We start from the raw sequence: 24,217 nt of genomic DNA, 5'->3' as shown, positions 1-24,217 counted from the left end.
CATGTCCCCCCCAGAGAAGAAATCCCAATACTTGCTGTACTTGGCACTAATGTGCCTGCACATGAGCACCCAAGGTAACAGCATTACCCATATAGTCACGAATATCAAGTCTACTGCAGTACAAATACACACACACACACACACACACACTATCTCACAAAAGTGAGTACACTCCTCACATTTTTGTAAATATTTTATTGTATCATTTCATGTGACAACACTGAAGAAATTACACTTTGCTACAATGTAGTGAGTGTACTGCTTATATAACAGCGTAAATTTGCCGCCCCCTAAAAATAACTTAACACGCAGCCATTAATGTCTAAACTGCTGGCAACAAAAGTGAGTACATCCCTAAGTGTAATTGTCCAAATTGGACCCAAAGTGTCAATATTTTGTGTGGCCACCATTATTTTCTAGCATTGCCTTAACCCTCTATGGCAAGAAGTTCACCAGAGCTTCACAGGTTGCCACTGGAGTCAGACCACGACACTCCCACCACCATACTTGACTGTAGTCAAGATACACTTGTTTTTGTACTCCTCACCTGGTTGCCGCCACACACGCGTGACACCATCTGAGCCAAATATGTTTTTCTTTGTCTCATCAAACCACAGGACATGGTTCCAGTAATCCATGTCCTAAGTCTGCTTGTCTTTAGCAAACTGCCAGCTTTCTTGTGAATCATCTTTAGAAGAGGCTTCCTTCTGGGACGACAGCCATACAGACCTATTTGATGCAGTGTGCGGCGTATGGTCTGAGCACTGACAGGCTGACACCCCCACCCCTTCAACCTCTGCAGCAATGCTGGCAGCACTCATACATCTATTTCCCAAAGACAACATCTGGATAGAACGCTGAGCATGTGCACTCAACTTCTTTGGTCGACCATGGCGAGGCCTGTACTGAGTGGAACCTGTCCTGTTAAACTGCTGTATGGTCTAGGCTACCGTGCTAAAGCTCAGTTTCAGGGTATTGGCAATCTTCTTATAGCCTAGGCGATCTTTATATAGAGCAACAATTTTCTTTTCAGATCCTCAGAGTTCTTTGCCATGAGGTGTCATGTTGAACTTCCAGTAAAAGGTATGAGCGAGTGAAAACGATAACACTAAATTTAACACACCTGCTCCACATTCACAGCTGAGACCTTGTAACACTAACAAGTCACATGACACAGGGGAGGGAAAATGGCTCATTTGGACATATTCACATAGGGGTGTACTCACCTTTGTTGCCAGCGGTTTAGTCATTAATGGCTGTGTTGAATTATTTTGAGGAGGCAGCAAATTTACACTGTTATACAAGCTGTACACTCGCTACTTTATACTGTAGCAAAGTGTAATTTCTTCAGTGTTGTCACATTAAAAGATATAATAAAATATTTACAAATAAGGGGTGTACTCACTTATATATATATATATATATATATATATATATATTCAGATTCAGTGGAAAACAATTAATCCAAGCTAGCCTGTGTAAGCCTGTTTTAAAGTGTATCTGATTAAAAAAAGAAAACATTTAACATACTGTAGCTTATCAGTCCTCAAATTTAAGGGTGGATTTATTTTATTTTTTCAGGCTTTCCCCACTTTTTTTGTTACCTGACAGTACTGGGAATAGTATACATCCTGTCATCATGTCTACGCTTTTTTACCCCCAGGCACAGATGTCTTCCTTTGTTCATCTCCTTTACATTGTGAATTCATATAGCAACAGTAGTTTACACATTAGAGGGTCCTTTGTGCATTCTGTTAAACTCACAGAAGTGCATTTCAGGCAAGATCAACAGGTCATTTGTGTACTTGCTGGAAATGCTGTTAGCATGAAAAGTAAAAACGAATGCAGCCATTACATCTATAGAAAACCTGCACCATATTGCATTTTTATTTTTGGTTTAGAGAAGCCAAGACATATTACATAAAGCACTGTCCATCTAGGAAGGGTATAGCCAAGTTGTATTTTTAAGAATGAACCATTCTTGCCACAGTACTCATCTTGTCACAGGCCCATATAATTAGACGTCTGAATTTTTTAGTACTGTGTCACATTATAATATATGTAAATACCGCGCTATCCCAGCGTTAGCAGCCAGCAGAAAAGGATGTAAGCAGAGAAAACGTGTAATGTGAGAAAAAGTGCAGAGCTAAAAAATCAATTACAAGTTATGAAGTGATGCAATAACTCGAATACAATATACATACATGGTGACATATACTAGTATAAATTATACAGTCCAGTGTAAACCATAAAAAAAATAGAAAACTAATTTTCTATAATAGTGATAAAAAAAAGTCCAAAACAGTGACATCAAATTGATAAGTGATTATTCGACAACAAAGTCATTCTGTGAATGCCCAAATAAGTACGCGACATCAAATTGATAAGTGACTATCAAGCAAGCAGGTATTTCTGTGAGTGTCCAATTAGATAAGTGACAAGAGAGATCCACCACCAACAGCACCAGTCGCTTAGGAATCAACCCCACCGGGAAGATAAGGGAGAAGGAAAGAGGGGGGACATAGTATAATTACGTATGGAAAGTTTTATTAAAATAGTAGTATAAGTATTACACTTACATACTCCAAGTAACAACAAGCACTTTAAGAAAGACAATTCAGCGGTAATGAGCAGATCAGCATACAGTACCGACGTGTTTCGCTTGAAAAAGCATCATCTGGGGGGTTGATTCCTCTACATATCTATAATTTGGCGTACCCTATGCCCATGAGAACGATCGCCTGGAGGTTTCATCTCTATAACAGAATTTGGACCCATAGGATCATCTTATAAAGCCTGCTAGACTCACTGGGTATACACTTGTGTGGGTCCACGTCCTTTGGTAAGCGACTGGTGCTGGATCTCTCTTGTCACTTATCTAATTGGACACTCACGGAAATACCTGCTTGTTTGATCGTCACTTATCAATTTGATGTCACGTACTTATTTGGACATCCACGGAATTATTTTGTTGTCTGATAATCACTCATCAATTTGATGTCACTATTTGGAATTTTTTTTGTCACTATTATAGAAAATTATTTTTTCTATTTTTTTATGGTTTACACTGGACTGTATAATTTATACTAGTAAATGTCACCATATATGTATATTGTATTCGAGTTATTGGATCACTTCATAATTTGTAATTGATTTTTTAGCTCTGCACTTTTTCCCACATACACGTTTTATCCGCTTACATCCTTTTCTGCTGGCTGCTAACGTTGGGATAGCGCGGTATTTACATATATTATAATGTGACACAGCACTCAAAAATTCAGATGTCTAATTATATGGGCCTGTGGCAAGAATGGTTCGTTCTTAAAAATACAACTTGGCTATACCCTTCCTAGATGGACAGTGCTTTATGTAATATGTCTTTTATGGATAGACAGAGGTTACATACTACGCATCTTTCAAACGTCCTTGATAACAGGTTTCATATAACAAAACTCAAACCTGTATGTAGGATACCTTTGTCAAACGCAAAACCACTTTTGGAAATATTTCAGGAGTAATCAATGACCACAATAGTAAGATTATTAAGTAGAGAGATGCATACCATCCGGTTTTGTTTCTGGCCGACTCTGCTCCTTTGTTGGCAGCTCTAGGTCTACTACAGCTGGTGATTGTCTAAAAAAATTCAAAGAGAAAAAAAGGATTGGTTTACTTTGACAATCATCCCTTAAAGGAAATTCCAAACCAAAAAAAAATAAAAATAAATTAAAATAACCTTTTGTGCCATCAAGATGCATATCCGCACCTAAACATACTCAAGTTTAAAGCACACTTTTTAACTAACAGCTACAAGCTAAATGTAAATGCACATAGGGGAAAATGTTTAGAGTTTCTGTGCATTCTGTACCGTCAGTCTTCGGTTTTACACACCTCTGCCACACTATATAGCCAGACAGGCAATGCACTTATTTTCTGGCACTTCATATCCAACCTGCTTACTGGACAATGAAGAAGAATCACCACTTCTGTCCAATTAGAATTAGAAGGAAAAAGCCAGAAGCAATGACATTCCTGCTTTGGAAGATTCTAAGGCTTCAGCATGCTGTTCAGAAACAGGTATTACACACAAAAGCAAACATTTTATTGCAGCCTACCAATTCTCAGAAGTGATGGCAGCACTTGTTTTGCATTTTAGGTTTTTGTTCTTTTACACCCCAATTTCAAAAAGGACACTGCGTAAAAAAAATCTATATAAAATGCAATGATTTAAACACATATTTTACTCACAATAGTAAATAGAAACATCTCAAATTTTTAAACTGAGAGAATGTACCATTTTAAGGAAAAAAAGGGTCATTTTGAAATTTGATGGCAGCAATGTGTCTCAAAAAAGTTGGGACAGGGCCATGTTTACAACAACAAACTGTAAAGATCTGGGAATGTTGCCCTATTCTTGCCTGATACAGAATTCTAACTGCTCAACAGTCTTGGGTCTTCTTTGCTGTATTTATGATTTCAAGATGACTCACATTTTTTTCAGTTGGTGAAAGGTCTGGACTGCAGGAAGGACAGTTAAGCACTCGGACACTTCTAAGCCATGCTGTTGTCATAGAGTAAGTATGGGGGTTTAGCATTTTCCTGCTGAAAAATACAAGGCCTTCCCTGAAAAAGACATTGTCTGGATGTGAGCATATGCTTCTCAAAAACCCAGATTTATTTTTTGGAATTGATAGTGCCTTTCCAGATGCGAAAGCTGCTCATTATATACACACTAATGCACTCCCATACCATCAGAGATGCAGTTTTTTTTTTAAACTGAGTGCTGATAACCAGCACAAAGGTTCTTCTCCTCTTTCGTTCAGAAGACGCATCACCCATAGTTGCCAAAAACAATGTCAAATTTTAATTCAACTGACCACAGAACAGTTTTCCACTTTGCAACAGACCATTTTAAATTAGCTTTGACTCAGAGAAGATGGCAGCATTTCTGGATCCTGTTCAGATATGGTTTCTTTTCATGAAAGAGCTTTATCTTGCATTTTTGGATGACAAAAATCATGGGTATCCAATATTGAGTTTCAGCCTTGTCCCTGGCGCAGAGATTTCTCCAGATTCTCAGAATCTTTTGAGATTATGTACTGTAGATGAAGATATATTTAAAGTCTTTGAAATTGTACATTCAGGAACATTAGTCTGAAACTGTTCGACAATTTTTAGATGCAGATTTTCACAGATTAGTGAAGACCTTCCTTGTTAGCACCACTCACTTTGCCAGCTCTTTGTTGTCCTGTCCCAATTTGTTTGAGTTATATTGTTGCCATCAATTCCAAAATGACCTTATTTTTTATCTTACAATGGTACATTTGATATATTTTCTATTTTTATTGTGAAAATGTGGGTTTTTTAGATTTGCAAAAAAAAAAAAAAAAAAAATTGCAAATCATTACATTCTGTTTTTATGCAGATTTTACACAGTGTCCCAACTTTTTGGACTTGGGGTTATATTTTCATCTGGTGATCTGGACTAAGTCTGTTTTTCAACAGATCATTGATCTTTTTAAGGTTGGTACCAGATCAGGGCATGCATTTTGCTTGTTAGCACACAGTCTTATATTAAACTATGTATTCAATTCGTTTTTTTTTTTACATGTATTTACTTTGTATAATTGTTTGTCTTGATATACATCTTTTTTTATTGTAGTGATCGGTCACCACCTACAGTGTTCATTGCAAAAGAATCTCCTGAGGAAGCCTTAACAGGCGAAACATGTAGAGATAACAATTTACACGTATAGTGGTATCTGTTACTGATCAATTTATCCTTGTTTATGGATTTTTTAATTGAATAAAATTTATATTTTTCTATATATATTTCTCCTTTTGTATATGTATGCGCTTATAAAGTCCCAAAAAAGTTTTCTTTTCTGTGTTTTTCTACTTTAAGAGATGTGACGCTTTCAAATTGAGTTTTTCCTTTAGACTTGCTCTATAACTACATTACTGCTTAAAAAGTGTTAGATGGAGTTTGGCTTAAACTTTAGTGTATTTAAATCTGCTAGTGTATCTAATACTGACGAACAATTCTGCTATGCAAAGTTATCTCAGTTGCTCCTTCATCCACAGTGCAGTCACCCTAATACGCCAGATCACCAGGTGAAAAGAGAGGGGAAAATTCAAAAAAAAAAAAAAAAAGTAAACAAATGAAGCCACCTTATCCAATGATTGGTTTGTATATAATATTTTTTTTTTGAGGTTTAATACCTTAATAAGTTAAGTGGCTGCTTGTGGCCAACATGACGCCAATGTTGCTCTGCATACACAAGAGTTATTAACCAAACTTCTGCTAGACCTTATCTTAATAGCTTAAAGGTCATGCTTTGCATTTGCATTTCAAGGGCATGTTTTCCCCCCTCCCTAGCACTAGTAACATGCCCATCCTCAAAACATAAATGGCTTGAAAGAAGCAGCACAAACAGCCAGACTGGATTTGATCGCTGTACTTTTCTCTTGCATATACAACTTATATGACGATTATGTACCTGATGCTTCCACTTTCTTCCTGTAAGGATTATGCCTAATGTGTATCTATTGTGATCTCTTTGGCCTCTCATGAGCGACACCTGAGTATAATTAGTAGTAGTTTAATGTCTACACCTAAATGGCGATACCCTTTTTCTTCTTTTTAGAATATCCCTGTGCCTTGTTACACCTTGTATCATGGGGGAAAATAAGACTGCATTCTTTTTCCAATTGTGCCTATGATCACTGGTTTCAAGTTCATGTGATTTTTGGGATCCTTGCACACCTGTAACTGTATTAGCCCATTATGGGCCCAATCACTTCACTAAAAGAAATACAAAAATAGGATTTTTATAACAGCTTACCTGTAAAATCCTTTTCTTGGAGTACATCATGGAACACAGTGCCTTAAGTTATTACTTAATGGGTTATGGGCCACCTTCAGGTGTTGACACTGGTATGCCCAATACAGGAAGTTCCCTCCCCTATATAACCCCTCCTTCTTCCAGGAGTACCTCAGTTTTTGTAGCCAAGCAATATACTTAAACCCCATAAAAGAGGATTGGAACCTCTGTATACCATGATGTACTCCAAGAAAAGGATTTTACAGGTAAGCTGTTATAAAAATCCTATTTTCTTTATCGTACATCATGGGACACAGAGCCTTAAGTAATTAGTTAAGTGGACATCCCATAGCAATGCTACTTGAGGGGAGGGAGACACCACCTGTAGGGCACCCCCAGACCTGAGGACTTATACTGCTGCCTGCAGCACACTGCACCCAAAGGCGATATCCTCATTCTTCCTTACATGCACATGATAAAATTTTGTGAATGTATGCACTGAAGACCAAGTTGCGGCCTTGCAGATCTGAGGCATGGAGGCCTGGTGACGCACTGCCCAAGAAGCACTAACCACTCTGGTAGAGTGCGCCTTAACTTGAAAAAGGGGGAATCTTACCCCTTAAATCATAAGTTTGAATTATAACTTGCCGAATCCACTTAGCGACAGTGGATTTCGATGCTGCCTGTCCTTTCTTAGGACCCTCTGGCAGAATAAATAAGACATCAGTCTTACGAATCTGAGCGGTTGCCTTTAAATAGATTTTCACTGTTCTCACCACATCAAGACAATGTAGTGACTTCTCTTCTCTGGAACATGGTTTTGGTAAAAAACTATGGCAGGACAATATCTTGGTTCAGGTGGAAACCTGAGACTACTTTTGGTAAAAAACCTGGATGAGGGAGTAACACCACCCCGTCCTCATGAAAAATCAAATATGGCTCTTGCTTAAGTAGTCAGCCTGCCAATTCTCTACTCCCGGAATAAAGACTGCCGACAAGCATGGAACATTCTTTTCTGCCCAAGTTAGAATATGGTTCACCTCTCTCTGAGCTGAGAGACTCTTGGTGCCCCATTGGTGATTGATATAAGCCACAGCTGTGGCATTGTCGGATTGGATCCTGACAGAACAATTCTTTAACCTGGAAGTCCAGGTTTCCAGAGCCAGATGCACTGCCCGAATCTCTAGGATGTTGATGGGAAAGGCTCTTTCGGTTCTTGACCACTGTCCCTGGACAGTCGTCTTCTCTAGTACTGCTCCCCAGCCTGAAAGGCTGGCATCTGTTACTACTTTCCAGATAATTGGTCTGAAGGACTTTCCTTTCAGCAGATTCTAGGTTAGTAACCACCAACTGAGGCTTTGGGACACTCTTGGGGATAGCGGCATTGGCAAGTCCAAAGTTTGGATAATTTTGTTCCAAGCACACAGGATACTGTTTTGCAACAGTCTTGAATGGAACTGGACATAGGGAACTGCTTCAAATGAAGCTACCATCTTTCCAAACAACCTCATGCAAAGGCGCATTGAGGGATTTCTTTTCGACCTGACCTTCCAGACCAGCTCTCTTATGGAGCTGATCTTTGCCAGAGGCAAGAACAATCTTTTCTGGGCTGTGTCTATGATCAAGCCCAAATACTCCATCTTTCTTAGCGGTTTTAAGGAGGACTTCTCTAGGTTGAGAATCCAACCCAGACTTTCCAGGTAACTGGTTGTAATGCGTACACTTTGCTCCAAGCGAGCCACTGACTGGTCTATTAACAATAGATCATCTAGGTACGTCAAAACTGTTATGCCCTTAGGATGGCTAGAGGTGGGGCCAGCACTTTTGTGAACACCCGGGGTGCTGTAGCTAGCCCGAAGGGCAAGGCTACAAACTGAAAGTGCTGCTGTTCTACTTTGAACTGCAGAAACCTCTGGTGAGCAGGAAATATAGGGACAAGCAGATATGCATCTCTGATGTTGACGTATGCTAGAAGTTCTCTTCCTTGTAGGATGGAAACTTCTGACTTGATCGACTCCATGTGAAAGGAGCGGATCTTCAGGAACTGATTTAGCTTCCTTAGATCTAGAATGGGTCTGACATTTTCATTTGGCTTTGGTACCGTAAACAGGTTTGACTAAAACCCCAAACCTTGCTCTTCTGTGGGGATCTGTATGATCACCCCGTGAACCAATAATTGGTCTAATGCTTTAAACAGGGATTGCCTTGTCCCTGGATCCTTAGAAACGTTTGATCTCAGAAGATGGTGGAAAATCCCAAAATTCTAGTTTGTATCCTAGAGACACCGTGGAGAGAACCCATCTGTCCTGAATATCCCTTTGCCAGATTTCTGAGTATTTTAGAAGTCTTCTCCCCACTCAAGTGAGGGGGGATGCCTCTTCATGATGAGGCTTTAGTATTCTGCTTTGCAGATTTGCGGCCCTAGGTCTTCTTTTGTGCCTGGGTCTGACCCTGAGGTTTTCCTCTAGAGTCTGACAGCGGAGGCTGTCGCTACTGCCTAAAGGTGGATTCCCCTGGCGCAGGAGAAAAAGTCAGTTTAAATGAAGGACGTTTATACTTTTTTGACTGGCAAAACAGTACTCTTTCCACTAGAAATCGCCTGGATGTGTTTATCCAAATCATCAGCAAATAGTCGCTCCCCATGAAAAGGGAAACGAATTGTTAAACCAAAATGTTCTACGCATGTGTCGCATTTTGTTTAACCAAAATGTTCTACGCATGCGGGACGCCTGGTGAATAGAATCTTTCATAGCATATAAAGCAAAACATAAAGGCCTTTGGTAATTCGGCCAACTCACGGGAATGTTGTGCACGGTCTTCTTTAAGAACCTCTGTGAACTGGGCCTTTAAGGACCGACAGATGCATATTGCATCGACTGCAGGCTGAGTAATGGTCCCTGCCAAGGAAAAAAAAGAGGATTTTAACAGGAATTCCAACTTCTTATCTGTTGGGTCTTTAAGCATTTGCGCAATGTCTACTGGACAAGTTAAACTTTTATTGACACTGGAAATCGCAGCGTCAACTGCTGGAACCTTCTATTTTTTGCCAAATTTTTCCTCCATTGGATAGAGAACTGAGAATCTCTTCGGAGGGAGAAAATGCTTATCCGCATGATCCATTCAGCATAAATAAGCTTTTCTAGTAATGCATGGACAGGAAACACATGCAAAGGCTGTAAAGGTTTCAAAGAACCCAAGGAAGAACCTGGACTTTCAGCTAACTCTGTTAGGGGTAGCATGAAAGTGGAGCGAACCATTTCCGTAAGGATTTGTACCTCAGATTGTGAAGCTGAATCATCAACTGTTTCCTCCACAGAGGAATAATCGGCTTGTTTTTCCTCTCAACCGTCTGAGGGTAATACCTCATCCTGTCCCCACTGTTCACTTGGTAAAGGGTTTGTAGTGGGAGAGAGGGATCTAGCACGCTTCCTATCCCCTTGGATGGAGGATGCAATTAAAAATGCTAATCTTCCTTCTAAGCCCTGCAGGGCAGAGGAAAATGCATCTTCAGTAACGTATACAGAGGCTGAAGTGTGAGAAGCAATTGCACCACCACTCTGTTCCAAAGACTCACCCTGGCTTACCATATCTGGTATCTCTGGAAAGGATAACAGTGTGGAGGCATGCCTGGGGGTGGAACTTTTGGTGCCTTAGTAGTAACCTTAGAAGTCATAGTGCTAAGCACAAAAGCTGAGGCACTCTAAGAAATGTTCTATTTGCTGAGCAATAGTAGTAAAAAACAATGGCAGCATAGATTAACCACTTGCTTACTGGGCACTTAAAGCGGGAGTCCACCGGGACTCCGCGTTTTTTTTTTTTTTTAAAAGCCAGCAGCTACAAATACTGCAGCTGCTGACTTTTAAAATAGTGACACTTACCTGTCCAGCGCGCCCGCGATGTCGGCACCCGAAGCCGATCGCTAGGTCATCTGTCGGGTCCTGCCGCCGCCATCTTGGGTATGGGAATCAGGAAATGGAGCCTTTCGGCTTCATTTCCCGGTTCCCTACTGCGCATGCGTGAGCCGCGCGGCGCAATCCGGACGGTCCCCGCTGCCTCTGGGAACTGTGTGTTTCCCAGCAGGCAGCGGGGCACTTGCGCAAAGGGGCGGGCAGTTGCGGAAAGGGGCGTAATCTACGCCCCTTTCCGCAGACAGCTATCCCGGAAGTGGGTGCATTTACCTGGATTATCCAGGTAACTGCACCCCCCTCCCCCCTGAAAGGTGCCAATTGTGGCGCCGGAGGGGGGGGGATTCCGATGAGCGGAGGTCCATTTTAGGGTGGACCTCCGCTTTAAACTCCCCTCCTGCCCAGACCAATTTTCAGCTTTCAGCGCTGATGCACTTTGAATGACAATTGCGCGGTCATACAACACTGTACCCAAATTAAATTTTTATTTTTTTCCCACAAATAGAGCTTTCTTTTGGTGGTATTTAATTACAGCTGGGAGTTTTATTTTTTGCTAAACAAACAAAAAAGATGCAAAAAAAAAATAAAAATCATGTTTAATAGTTTGTTATAAAATTTTGCAAACAGGTCATTTTTCTCCTTCATTGAAGTGCGCTGATGAGGGGGCACTGATAGGCTGAACTGGTGGGCACTGATAGGCTGCACTGGTGGGCACTGATAGGCATAGTTAAGGCGGCACTAATAGGCACAGATAAGGTGGCACCGATAGGCACAGATAAGGTGGCACCGATAGGCACAGATAAGGCAGTACTGATGGGCACAGATAAGGCGGCACTGATGGGCAAAGATAAGGTGGCACGGATGGGTGGCACAAAGGGGCACTGATAGGTACCACTGATAGATGGGACTGATGGGCACTGATAGGTGGCACTGATAGGTGGCACTGATGGCCACGGATATGTGGCACTGGGGTGCAGCACCGTTGTTGAGGCAGATTGTGGGTGGCACTGTGGGCACTGATGGGTGGCACTGTGGGCACTGATGGGTGGCACTGCTGGGTGGCACTATGGGCACTGCTGGGTGGCACTTATTTATTCCTGAGGGGGGCAGGTGGGCACTGGTAAGCTGGCCGTGATCGGGACTAATGTCCCGATCACGGCCGCTGGTGATCGGCTTTTTTTTTCTCCTCGCGCTATCAGCGCGAGGAGGAATAATAGCCGATTACCGGCTCTGTTGTATCAAATGATCAGCTGTCATTGGCTGACAGCTGATCACGTGGTAAGCGGTCGGGATCGACCCCTTGCTCGGATCCGTGATCAGGCGAGTCTCATAGACTCGCCGATCACAGAGCGCGCCGCACGCGCATCTCAGGGGGGCGTGCAGGCCGCTCGTGCACGGGACGATGTCAATAGACGTAGTCCCGGCAAAGGAGGTCCGCGCTGTAGCCGTCATTTGGCTATAGCGCGGATCTCTAGTGGTTAATCTAGTGCTAAACAATGTCTTTTCCTGTACTAGCAATGCCTGTGTACACCCCTCACATGCTCCAGCGCTCCTGTCCTGTGGCAGCTCTTGCTTCAGCTGCACTGGTAGACACATTTAGTTATCCGAGCATCAGCTTTTAAGCCCTCTCAGGTGCAAAGCTGATTGCATGTGCGCCATGTGCTTTCACAAGGCGCCTGACCGCTTTAGCCAAACCCCTTCCATCTCCTCTTTTCAAAAGTAAAACCTCAGCCCCCGCAGACGGGGGGGTACTTAGCAGTTTGTGAATCAACCGTTAGTGCTTATCACACTGCAATAGCAGCATTGATTTCCCAAAACTGCTTACAGGGTGTAATGTACCATGTAACATGTACTCCCAGCCACTCAGTTTTCCCAGTTGGGGGGAGAGGAAATAAAGAACTCCCTCCAGCTGCTAGGACACACGCTGCTGCAGCACAGATTGAAAGGCTATGTGTATTCTTACTCCCTCTAGAGGAGATTTTAAGGCATTACAATGTTACATATGAAAGAAAAGGCATAGGTGCAGTGCAGTTTCTAAGCTTTTCGCTTACCTTTTCCTTGCTGCAGGATACGTCTGAAAACAGACAGATCCACACTTCACCATGACGGTGGGCAGCGTTAGTTAAATCTTCAAAGATCGGTCCCTTAATAGGGGTTCCACTCCTTTGGACCTATATAGCACTAGTCCTGTTCCTAGGGTCCAGCCCTCAAAGAGAAGCGTTACAGGCAAAACCTCATTCTTCTATAAGAGGCCCGGGTAACATCCTGTGGCTGCAGTGGCGTGGATGGATCCGGTTGTGGAGGTTTTTTTTAAATTCAGCATGGATCCCTCCTGGAGCTCCTCAGAGCACATCTTCACTTGTGACCAACACCTTAGACACTGGCATGGAAGGAGGAGGGGTTATATAGGGGAGTGAACTTCCTGTATTGGGTATACCAGTGTCAACACCTGAAGGTAGCCCATAACCCATTAAGTAATTACTTAAGGCTCTGTGTCCCGATGTATGATAAAGAAACATAAGCTCATACTACAATTCTGCGGATGAGGAGAAATTGAAAGTGTGTTTATATATGTGTGTGTACTACTATAAATTTTTAAAGTAGGTAAAAGTCACGTTTCTGTTTAAACCTCTTGGGGTAATATTGTTTATTGTGTGAATCTAAAACACTCCTTGTTCACATAATTTCTTTAACAGGTCCCTTGATTCAAATGGGAAGGCAACGTGTTTCATAGAAAAAGCAGACATCGGGCCATTTACCTCATAGTTTGAGGTTCAGGCAATCAACTACAAGATTATTAAATATTTTAGATACATAACGTGGGCTACCAGGTGTGCGGCTTCTTTATAAGCTACAGTTGCATGCAAAAGTTTGGGAACCCCTGACAATTTCCATGATTGTCATTTATAATTATTTGGGTGTTTGGATCAGCAATTTCATTTTGATTTATCAAAATAACTGAAGGACAGTAGTGAAAAGAGGTTTATTGGATTAACAGAAAATGCGCAATATGCATCAAAACGAACAGGTGCATAAATTTGGGCACCCCAACAGAAAAATCACATCAATATTTAGTAGAGCCTCCTTTAGCAGAAATAACAGCCTCTAGACGCTTCTTACAGCCTGTGATGAGTGTCTGGATTTTGGATGAATGTATTTTGGACCATTCCTCCTTACAAAACATCTCCAGTTCAGTTGGGTTTGATGGTTGCCGAGCATGGGCAGCCCGCTTCAAATCACCCCACAGATGTTCAATGATATTCAGGTCTGGGGACTGGGATGGCCATTCCAGAACATTGTACTTGTTCCTCTGCATAAATGCCCAAGTATATTTTGAGCAGTGTTTTGGGTCATTGTCTTGTTGAAATATCCAGCCCCGGCGTAACTTCAACTTTGTGACTGATTCCTCAACATTATTCTCAAGAATCTACTTATATTGAGTGGAATCCATGCGTCCCTCAACTTTTTTTGAAAAGTTTTATTTATTACTTTTTTAATATAACAGGTACATACAAGACCCAATGGGCCACACAAAAGAAACTATATACATCTCTTCAGCATTGACTCTTCCTCCTCCTTCCAGACTCCCGCTCAGTGAAAAAAAATCAACATAATAATAATAATAAGGCCACCTTTTCCCAAAAACAGTCAATGGTACATTTAATTATGGCAGATAATTACATACATGTTGAAAAGCCCATCACAGGTGCATACTATTATGCATCACTCAATACGCCACCGTAATTTCACTATTCATCCAACTGCCCCACACCTTATCAAATTTTTGTGGTATGCGCCTGCTAATGTAGGTAGCCTTGTATAAGGGTGCAGCCCTGTTAACCAAACCCTTCGACGCTGATACAGCTGGAGGATTAGGCTTTTTCCATGATAACACTATCATTTTTCTAGCGTAATAGATTAGGATCATCAGCAAAGTATGAGTTACTCTCTTTGGGGATAGATTGTCCACCAGTCCCAAAAGGCACACCTCTATTGTAGGCTGTATAGAAATGGCTGTTACTTCTGCTATACATTGTGTGACTCCCTTCCAAAATACTTGAATGTTCGAGCAATTCCAAAAGGTGTGCATGAAATCTGCAGTGAGGGAACTGCATCATCAGCAACCAGGTCACTGGGTAGGGAACATCTTAGCCAATCTAGCTGGAGTAAGATATATGCGATGCAAGAATTTAAATTGTATGAGTTGGTCTCTAGCAAAGACCAATCTAGTAAAATTAATGTCCCACACATCGTCCCAGTCATCCCCATCCATCTGGTGGAACACTTCACCCCACACCGCCCTACACTTTGCAAGAAGATCTCCTCCCTCACCAAACATTTGTTTATATATGGTAGACAAGGCCTTGTCCAAAGTATCCTCCCTCAGCAGAGACTCAACATCACTCATTTTCACGGTAATACCATTATCTCCATACTGGGAATTGTATGCACGTCTGAGCTGAAGATAATGAAACAAGTGAGTGTTGGGGAGAATAAACTTAGTTTTCAGGGCGTCAAACTGTAGACATCCCACCACCCACTATATCTTTCAGAGTCTTAATACCAAATTTAGTCCACGACCCTCAACTTTAACCAGATTCCCAGTACCGGCACTGACCACACAGCCCCACGGCATCATGAAACCTCCACCAAATTTTACTGTGGGTAGCAAGTGTTCTTTTGCCGCCATGCATAATGTCCCTTATTATGACCAAATAACTCAATCTTTGTTTCATCAGTCCACAGCACCTTATTCCAAAATGAAGCTGGCTTGTCCAAATGTGCGTTTGCATATCTCAAGCGACTCAGTTTGTGGCGTGTGTGCAGAAAAGGCTTCTTTCGCATCATTCTCCCATACAGCTACTCCCTGTGCAAAGTGTGCTGAATTGATGAAGGATGCACAGTGACACCATCTGCAGCAAGTTGATGTCGTAGGTCTTTGGAGGTGGTCCATGGGCTGTTTTTGACTGTTATCACCATCCTTCGCCTTTGCCTCTAGAACATTTTATGTGGCCTGCCACTTCTGGCCTCAACAAGAACTGTGCCTGTGGTCTTCCATTTCCTCACTATGTTCCTCACAGTGGACACTGACAGCTTATCTCTGCGATAAGTTTTTGTAGCCTTCCCGTAAAACCATAATGTAGAACAATCTGTTTTCAGGTCATCTGAGAGTTGTTTTGAATCACCCATGTTGCCACTCTTCAGAGGAGAGTCAAAGAGAACAACAATGTGCAACTGGCCACCTTAAATAACTTTTCTCATGATTGGATGCACCTCTCTATGAAGTTCAAGGTTTAATGAGCTCACCAAACCAATTGTGCGTTCCAATTAATCAGTGCTAAGTAGTTGCAGGTATTCAAATCAACAAAATGACAAGGGTTCCCAAATTTATGCACCTGTCTAATTTCGTTTTGATGCATATTGCACATTTTCTGTTATTCCAATAAACTTCATTTCACTACTGAAATATTACCCTGTCCTTCAGTTATTTGATAGATTAAAAGGAAATTGCTGATCCAAACACCCAAATATTTATAAATAACAATCATGGAAATTGTCAGGGGTTCCTAAACTTTTGCATACAACTGTAAGTCTGGAAGTTTTCCTTACTAGCTCTGAGAAAGCTGGTACATCACTGAAATACGTTACAGGTGACAGATCTACTGAGGTGGTGGTGTTTGGTCAGCAACTTTCAGGGTTACCAAACCAACAATGACAGTGTTCTCAGTAGCCAGAGCTGGCTGCTGACATTTACATTTGTACTGCTCACAAAATGCTATGACCTTGAAGTCTGTGCTATATGACAAAGTTGCATGAATCTGTGTAACTATAAATGTTTTTCTTGCCAACAATGTAGTCATCCGTCAGTCTCATACCATCCACCCATGCTCTCCCCTGGCTTCCCCTGTCAAAACCTCTTTGTTGAAGTTTTCAAAGTGTTTTAAACTCAGAGACATTATTTATATAACAGTGCACATAGACCTAATGCAACATAAAATCCCACGTACTATAGTTTCCTTAACCGCCCCCCCGAACAGCAAATGCCGATAAACATCTGCAAAATGGCACTGGTGGGCAAAAGGGCGTACAGGTACGTCCCCTTTAAGAATCGGCGCTGCGCGTGTGCCCGCAGGTTCCGCCGACTTGATGTCCACCAGGTGCCCGCGATTGTGTCACGGAGAGGTAGAACAGGGAGATGCTTTTGTAAACAAAGCATTTCCCCGTTCTGCCTAGTGACAAGACAGAGATCACCGCTCTCGGTCATTTTTTACCAAAAATATGTAGAAGAATACATATCTGTCTAAACTGAGGAAAAACATTTTTTTTAATACATTTTTGGGGGATATTTATTATAGCAAAAAGTAAAAAATAATGCGTTTTTTTTTTCAAAATTGTGCTCTTTTTTTTATAGCGCAAAAAATAAAAACCGCAGAGGTGATCAAATACCACCAAAGGAAAGCTCTATTTGTGGGAAAAAAAGGATGTCAATTTTGTTTGGGTACAATGTCCCATAACTGCGCAATTGTCAGTTAAAGCAATGCAGTGCCGAATCGCAATAAGTGCTCTGGTCAGGAAGGGGCTAAATCCTTCCAGGGAAGTGGTTAAAGTATAACTAAAAGCAAAACTTTTTTTTTTTCGGATGGAGTGGAGAGGGATTAGAATCCCTGTCCATTTTTATTGCTGTCTGTGCCCCCGTTAAAGTGTAAGTTCACTTACAGAAAATCCATAAGGTGACCTAACACTGAACCCCATCCCTCCTGTTCCCGCTGTACCAGATTGCCACGATTTTCTTTAAAGTAATACTAAAGTCATTTTTTTTTTGTGTTTCAAAATAACAAACATGTTATACTTACCTGCTCTGTGAAGTGGTTTTGCACAGAGCAGCCCAGATCCTCCTCTTTTCGCATCCCTCTTCTGTGCTTCTGGCCCCTCCCTCCTGCTGCATGCCCCCACAGCAAGCGGCTTGCTATGGAGGCACCCGAGCCAAGCTGCAGCTCCGTGTCTCCATTCAGACACGCCATGGCTAGGCCCTGGCCCCTCTTCTCTCCTCATTGGCTTACTGACTTTGATTAACAGCAGCAGAAGCCAATGGCGCTCCGCTGCTGTCTTAGCCAAACAGGAGGCAGAGTCCTGGGCAGCTGAGTCTCTAGTGAAACATCACTGGATAGAGATGGGCTCAAGTATGTATTGGGGGGGGGGGCTTTTGCACACAGGTTTTTTTATCTTCATGCATGTGCATGAAGATTAAAAAAACCTTCTGCCTTTACAACCATTTTAAGATTCACCCTCTCGATTTGTCCTTTTTACCATTATCATTGAAAGTAAAGAATATCACACATTTTGGTCTGTCCCTAGAAAAGTAATAGAGGGGAAATCTTCCAATGGGGATGCTTGTTCTGGTGACTTGGGGGTCTCCTTAATTACCAAGGATTTCCTCTCACTTCCGGTTTGGCTATGGGACAGAAAATGAAAGGAAATCTCCGAAATAGGATGCAGATGGCAGAAAAAAATCTGACAAAGGGTTATATCCCTCCCTCGCTCAAACAAAATGTATTATTGTAAACATGCATATACAGTTCCTTTCTGGCACATATTTCTTTTTGTAACTACTTGCTCAAGTAATAAAAAAACAAAACAAAAAAAACAAGATGATCACATTTGAAAAAAAGACTAGTGAAACTAGTACTAGTCATTTAGTTCCAGTTCTCACCCTACTGTCTTCTCGGTCACAGTCACTTGTGAAGATCCTGTCTTTACATTACAGCCATCAGTTTTAGATGTGCTCTTTCTAAAACGACAATAAAATGACAAAAAAATTCTTTACTTTCTTAGTGAAGAAAGAAGTAGCATTTACAATAACATATTTTCCTTATCTAGCTTTTAAAATTACTAAAAAATTATAGAGAATCGTTCAATTTAATCCATCAGGACCATGATCTATAAGGATGCCCAAACCTCCTTAATTCACCAGTTTTCCTCCTATTTGGTGTATAAAAGTTTTAAAGTTAACCTGCAAACAGACTATGTACACTAAAATATTCAGGACAAGTAGTAAAAACATTAAAACAAGCCCTCACCTCTGAAGGTATAGGCATCAAGGAGAAAGGAATCATCAAATTTCACGACAGAGGTTCAGACATTGTCAGGTTGAAAAAAAAAAAAAAAAAGATCACAAGCCCCTCTAGTTCAAATAAGAGAAAATACGGTAATTGAATTAAAAGACCTCCATATACAGAACATCTATGTGCATTTTGGAATAAACCTGGCTCTTTCTTCAACTCAACAGACCAGAACTAGATTTTGAGGGAGTCTATTTCACATTTTTACTGCCTATACCGTGAAGAAGCCTTGCACAGGTGATGGCTACCATGCCACCACCTTGTGTGTGAGAGTAAAGAGACAAATGCCTAATGAATTCAAGCAGCAGTTTCAAAGTGCAAAAAGAACCAAGTTCAGATCCCAAAATCATATGAGAACCAAAAGTCGTACCTACATGAGGAGGATACTACAAAAAGTTCTCGATCAAAGAATTAAAGGATAATGGCCTTTGAAATCAGACAGCAAGAGAAGAAACCCAACCCTGAATAGTGCTGAGAAGCAAACACTGGCCCAGGCTCTCCCACTGAAAGGAGAGGATTCATTTTCCAAAATTTCCCAAACCTAGAACTTATACAAGGTGAAGTATACAAGTAATATTTCATGTGTATTGATAAATCTCGCAAGGAGCAAACTTCATAGCTTTAAACATTGTGGAAATCCACATGCCTCCTTTTCTGAACCTGGATTTCAACAGCCATGCCGTAAAAGCCAGTAATTGTGAAAGAGGATTGTAAACCAGTCCTTGAATCGTCCCATGAAACAGAAGATCCAGGTGATCTGAAAAGGCCAACTGTCTTCCAGGAGTCTTACCTAGTCAGAATCAATGAGGATCACCAGAATGACCTCCATCTCGATCCTGCAAAGCAGATAAGAAAGCCATTTTGGGGAATGAAAGGCATAGTTCAGGGTGTGCTGATCCTGGAGTCACCACAGCATCCACTGCACCTGCTGGAGGAGCCTTGTACCTAGAAAAAAACGGTCCAGTTTGTTTTTGAACCCGGAAGCTAGGAGGTCCACAGCTGTAGGAACCACCCTTTGGGTTCAAACAAGAGGAACCCATGAGGATATCAGCCTTCCAGGTATCTGTGTCTGGTGTGTAAATGATAGACATACTTGGAAAACGAAGTTCTGCACAGGACAGGGTCTGCTCTACCTCTCTTGTAGAAGAAAGACTTCTGATGATGTACTGGCCATGACACTGTTACACTGAACCTGAATTTGATGATCCTTCAGCAGTTAGGTCCAACACCACAGGGATAGAATGCACTGCATACAGCATAACACCACAGAGTAATATGCACTGCATACTAGCTCATTATGAAATACTTACCTTAGAGTGAAGCTGTTGCAGCGGCCCCGCACACCGCTGTGACCAGCGACATGTCTCCTGGAGTGATTTGCAGTTTCATGGGCCCCATCGCTGTGTTTGGCCAGAGCCACAATGACGTCACTCCCGCGCATGCGTACAGGAGTTGCCAGTCACGGCATGGCCACTGAGGAAACGTTATGAGTGGCTTATCTGTAGGTACAGTAAATATCTCCTAAATGTGCACCCTCACACTGCGCTCTCACTAGATGGCGTGCCATCCATTGATAAATCCATGCCACTGGCATGACTCCCACACACATGTGAAGGAGTGACGTCGTCACGGCTTGGCCAGGCAAACCTGAAAGGAAAACCGTGTGAAGATGGAAGCCATGTCAGCAGTGACAGCGTGACACTGGAGGGCTTCATTTTAAGGGAAGTCTTTCATATTGTGCTAGTATGCAATGCATACTAGCACGATATGCTATTATCCTGCAGGGGACCATTTTGTTGGAATTTTTTATTTTGGCGGTTTACTACCGCTTTAAGAGCATGAGTATGCAAGTGAGAGTTTGAGGTTTCTCCTGGGGTTGGACAACTCAGGCCTGATCTGCGTTTAGAACTGGACCTAGATACTTCAAGTGATAAGTCTGTCCCAACATTATTATAGTTTGGATGGCTCCTGTACCTTCAAAAATTAATGCTGGGACTATCAAGGGCACATTGTCTGACAGAATCTGCACCAACTGTTCCCTACAACAGAAGGTCATCTAAATATCCCACAATGGGAGGGGCGTGGCTTGACAGATGAAGGAGTAGGAAGTGTTTCCTCAGAGCTTCTGCTCCGGCTGCATTAAACAACGCAATCCAGTGGGATCCTCGGCACACACTGAGCCTAATGGACAGGAGAGGCTCCAGCACAGATCCCTGTCCCACAGAAAACTGGGGAAATCTGCAAATTCCTCCAGAAAATCAGCCCGGATGGCAAGGCAGGCCCTGCTTCCAAGATGGCGGCAACACGTGCAGCCACAGCACATGCTGTCTCTCAGGTACTCCCCCAACAGACACGGCATTCCCCACAGGGCTCAGAACATGGCTCCTAAGACTCTGATAGCCCCTCGGCCCCCTCTCACAGCTTCAAGGATGGATGGGACATGGAGGCTTATATCCAAGCACTCCCCACAAAAAATGACAATGAATCATACATAAGCAGACTGGAAAGATCATACAAGCAGGAGAGGACTGACCTGCGCAGAGACACTGGCCACCGCATAGAGGATATATATAGCTCAGTTGGAAAACTCACAGAGGATGAGGAGATCCTCCACGAGCACACTGTACAAATACAGCAATTGTTCTATGGTCTCGATGACTAAGAGAACAGGAGCAGACGTAATAATATACAGATCCATGGTCTCCCAGAAACCAAAGGATTTACACACTGCAGTTTCAGCAATATTTAATAAAATTATTGCTGAACCTAAAGACAACCCGATCAAAATCAATCACGTTCACAGATCATTAGGTCCCCACAATCCAAACCCGGCATGCCCGGGGGATGTCATTTGCAGGATCCACTTCTTTAAGGTCAAAGCTGATATCATGCAAGCAGCACGCAGGCAGGACACTATTTTGTTCAATGACACTCCAGTCATGTTGCTCACAGATTTATCCAAACAAACCTTGCTGATGAGAAAGGCACTTAAACCGGTCACAGGTGCTCTGCAATCAAAAAAGATCAAATGCCGATGGGGATTCCCCTTCCAGCTCATGGCCTCCCACGAAGGCAAGACAGCAACCTTTCGCACACTGGGGGACCTGGCCAATTTCCTGGGGACATTCGGTCTCCCTAAAAATCCGCATCCCTGACTGGCCCCTACAAGCAGCGAAACAATGGCCTGTCAATCTCAAATGGATGGACTACCTTCAAAAAGCAGAAGAGCTCCCGTTCCACCACCTCCAAATTCCCAGATGGCTGAACTTCATACTTACCCCGCCGGCTGGTGGGACTGCCTCCTTACTTTCCCCTGACCCCAGGGGCACTGTATTTTTTTGTTAGCAACCCACGTATGGTTGCTTGACCTCCGTTATGTCTGATACAGCACTGCACTGGACCCATATAGCAAATGTTCACGTTTTAAACTGTTATGTTCAAACTTATTTTACCTCATTATGACTTATCTGCTCTCATATGAGTGGACGAGAGGGACCCTCCTGATAGGGGCCCTCCACTCTGGTCCGCCCGGGACACCCCCTTGGGGCATCTTTGGGGGTGCCGCCATAGAAACATATGTATACGTTTTGTTTCATCTGTTTACATTACCCTTTGGCCGGAGTGGAGAGACCCCCCCCCCCCCCCGCTTGTACTTCCACGTTTCCCACCTTAGGAAACACAGGATCTTTATTGATTCTGTTCTCAATTTTAGATTTAGTTAATGCCTTTTCCAGAGGCCATGGTTGTTGTTCCCCCCCCCCCCCCCTTACGGTTACTGGAGGGCACTGTTCCCCCTCCTCTGAGAGAACAACCCTCAGACTACAGACAATCTGGATAACTCTACAATGTTTACTCATTTCCCGTCTGATCATAAAGAGAGCCCCAATTACGGGTCTACACAATCAGCACTAGGAACATCTTTATTTTCCTATTCTGCACTTTGCACCCTCTCTCTCCCCCTTTCCCCACATCCCCTACCACCCTCACCCGATACACTACATTCAGTTAACGCGATTTGACAACTCCTTCACCCCAGAAACACTAGACTCACAGACTGACCCTTCAGGGCACTATATATTTTAGAAAATAAAACATATGCAAACGATTTTTACGTTAGCTACCTTTAGCTCCCTAACCAGGATCAACTAACATTTCTGTCCTCCGTGGCAGTGTGCCTAGAAGCATTCGGAAACCACTAACCTGATACTTGGTGGCGACCTGAACACCCCATTGGTGCCGAGACTGGACTCCTACCGGTAAGTCCCACATAACACTGTCCACCTTAACCAACATTCGCTCCATACTCACCAACCTGTCCTTGGTGGATACTTGGAGAATAATTAATCATTCTGGTAGAGACTACACATTTTTCTCCTCGGCACATGGGTCATACAGCAGAATAGATTACATCCTACTATCCCAATCATTGCTGGACATTGACCTGGAATGCAGTATAGGGATCAAACTTTGGTCGGACCACGCCTCGGTACACCTCACACTAGGCAGATTATCCAGACCCCCCACACACTGCACATGGCACCTAAACGACAACCTATTGACTGACCTGGCTTGCTCAACGGCGATCTCTGCGGCAATTAAGGACTTTACACACACACCCATGCCACAGATAAGACCTCACACATGAACAAGTGGTAAACACTAAAGTGTGTTCTGAGCAGAATATTCATACAGCATGGCTCTTGGTCAAAAAAAAAAGCCTGCACTGCGGACATTAAGCATCTGTTTGCCCTCATTGCCTCACTTGAGGTAACTCACAAACGCACTCTTGACCCTAAAACATTGGCAGAACTATCTAATGCGTGGCTGACCTACTTTGCCTCATAACAGAACACTCTTTGGTGGTCTGTGACAAGGGAAGACACTTACATTACGCCCAGGCTAAATAATGTGGCAAACACTTGGCACAAACCCTCCACCGTATAAACCATAGACAGACCATCCTACATATATTGGCACAACCTAACTGTAAATGATATAATAACTCAGAAATAGTCTCCGAATTCCGGAGCTATTACTCCTCATATGAATTTCCGGAGCTATTACTCCTCACTATACAACCTACCTCCCATATCGACATCCCACACATCCCCCAGAGCAGAAGACACCGACATGTCGACATACATCCTAGAAACTCCAATCTCCACATGTGAATATTTACTTGCAATTAAAAACCTCAAAAACGGTAAGAGCCCCCGGACCGGAGGATGACACACCGCGCTTTTATAAGACATTTTCCCAGCAACTAGCCCCATTCATGGCATGACCCTTTGAGGAAATAGATAACTCCCACCCCCCTTATCCTCCCATAAATTACAGGCCCAAATAGTGGTCATCCCCAAACCAGGAAAGG

General features: G+C 42.6%; 1 protein-coding gene across 1 annotated transcript in view; it reads right to left on the bottom strand.

Annotated features, from left to right (window-relative positions):
- KMT2A (lysine methyltransferase 2A) overlaps window positions 1–24,217 on the bottom strand; it is a 255,114-nt gene that overhangs the window by 38,863 nt on the left and 192,034 nt on the right. The window contains 2 exon segments of the mRNA XM_077456885.1: window positions 3,563–3,633; window positions 18,438–18,515. Of these exon segments, the coding sequence (XP_077313011.1) occupies window positions 3,563–3,633; window positions 18,438–18,515 (149 nt within the window).

Source organism: Lithobates pipiens, unplaced genomic scaffold, assembly GCF_037356315.1.
Source record: "Lithobates pipiens isolate NorthernLeopardFrog02 unplaced genomic scaffold, aLitPip1_a1.2 Scaffold_27, whole genome shotgun sequence".
NCBI classification, from domain to species: Eukaryota; Metazoa; Chordata; class Amphibia; order Anura; family Ranidae; genus Lithobates; species Lithobates pipiens.
The sequence above is the reverse complement of the archived record's forward strand: the minus strand, read 5'-3'. Positions and strand labels throughout refer to the sequence as shown.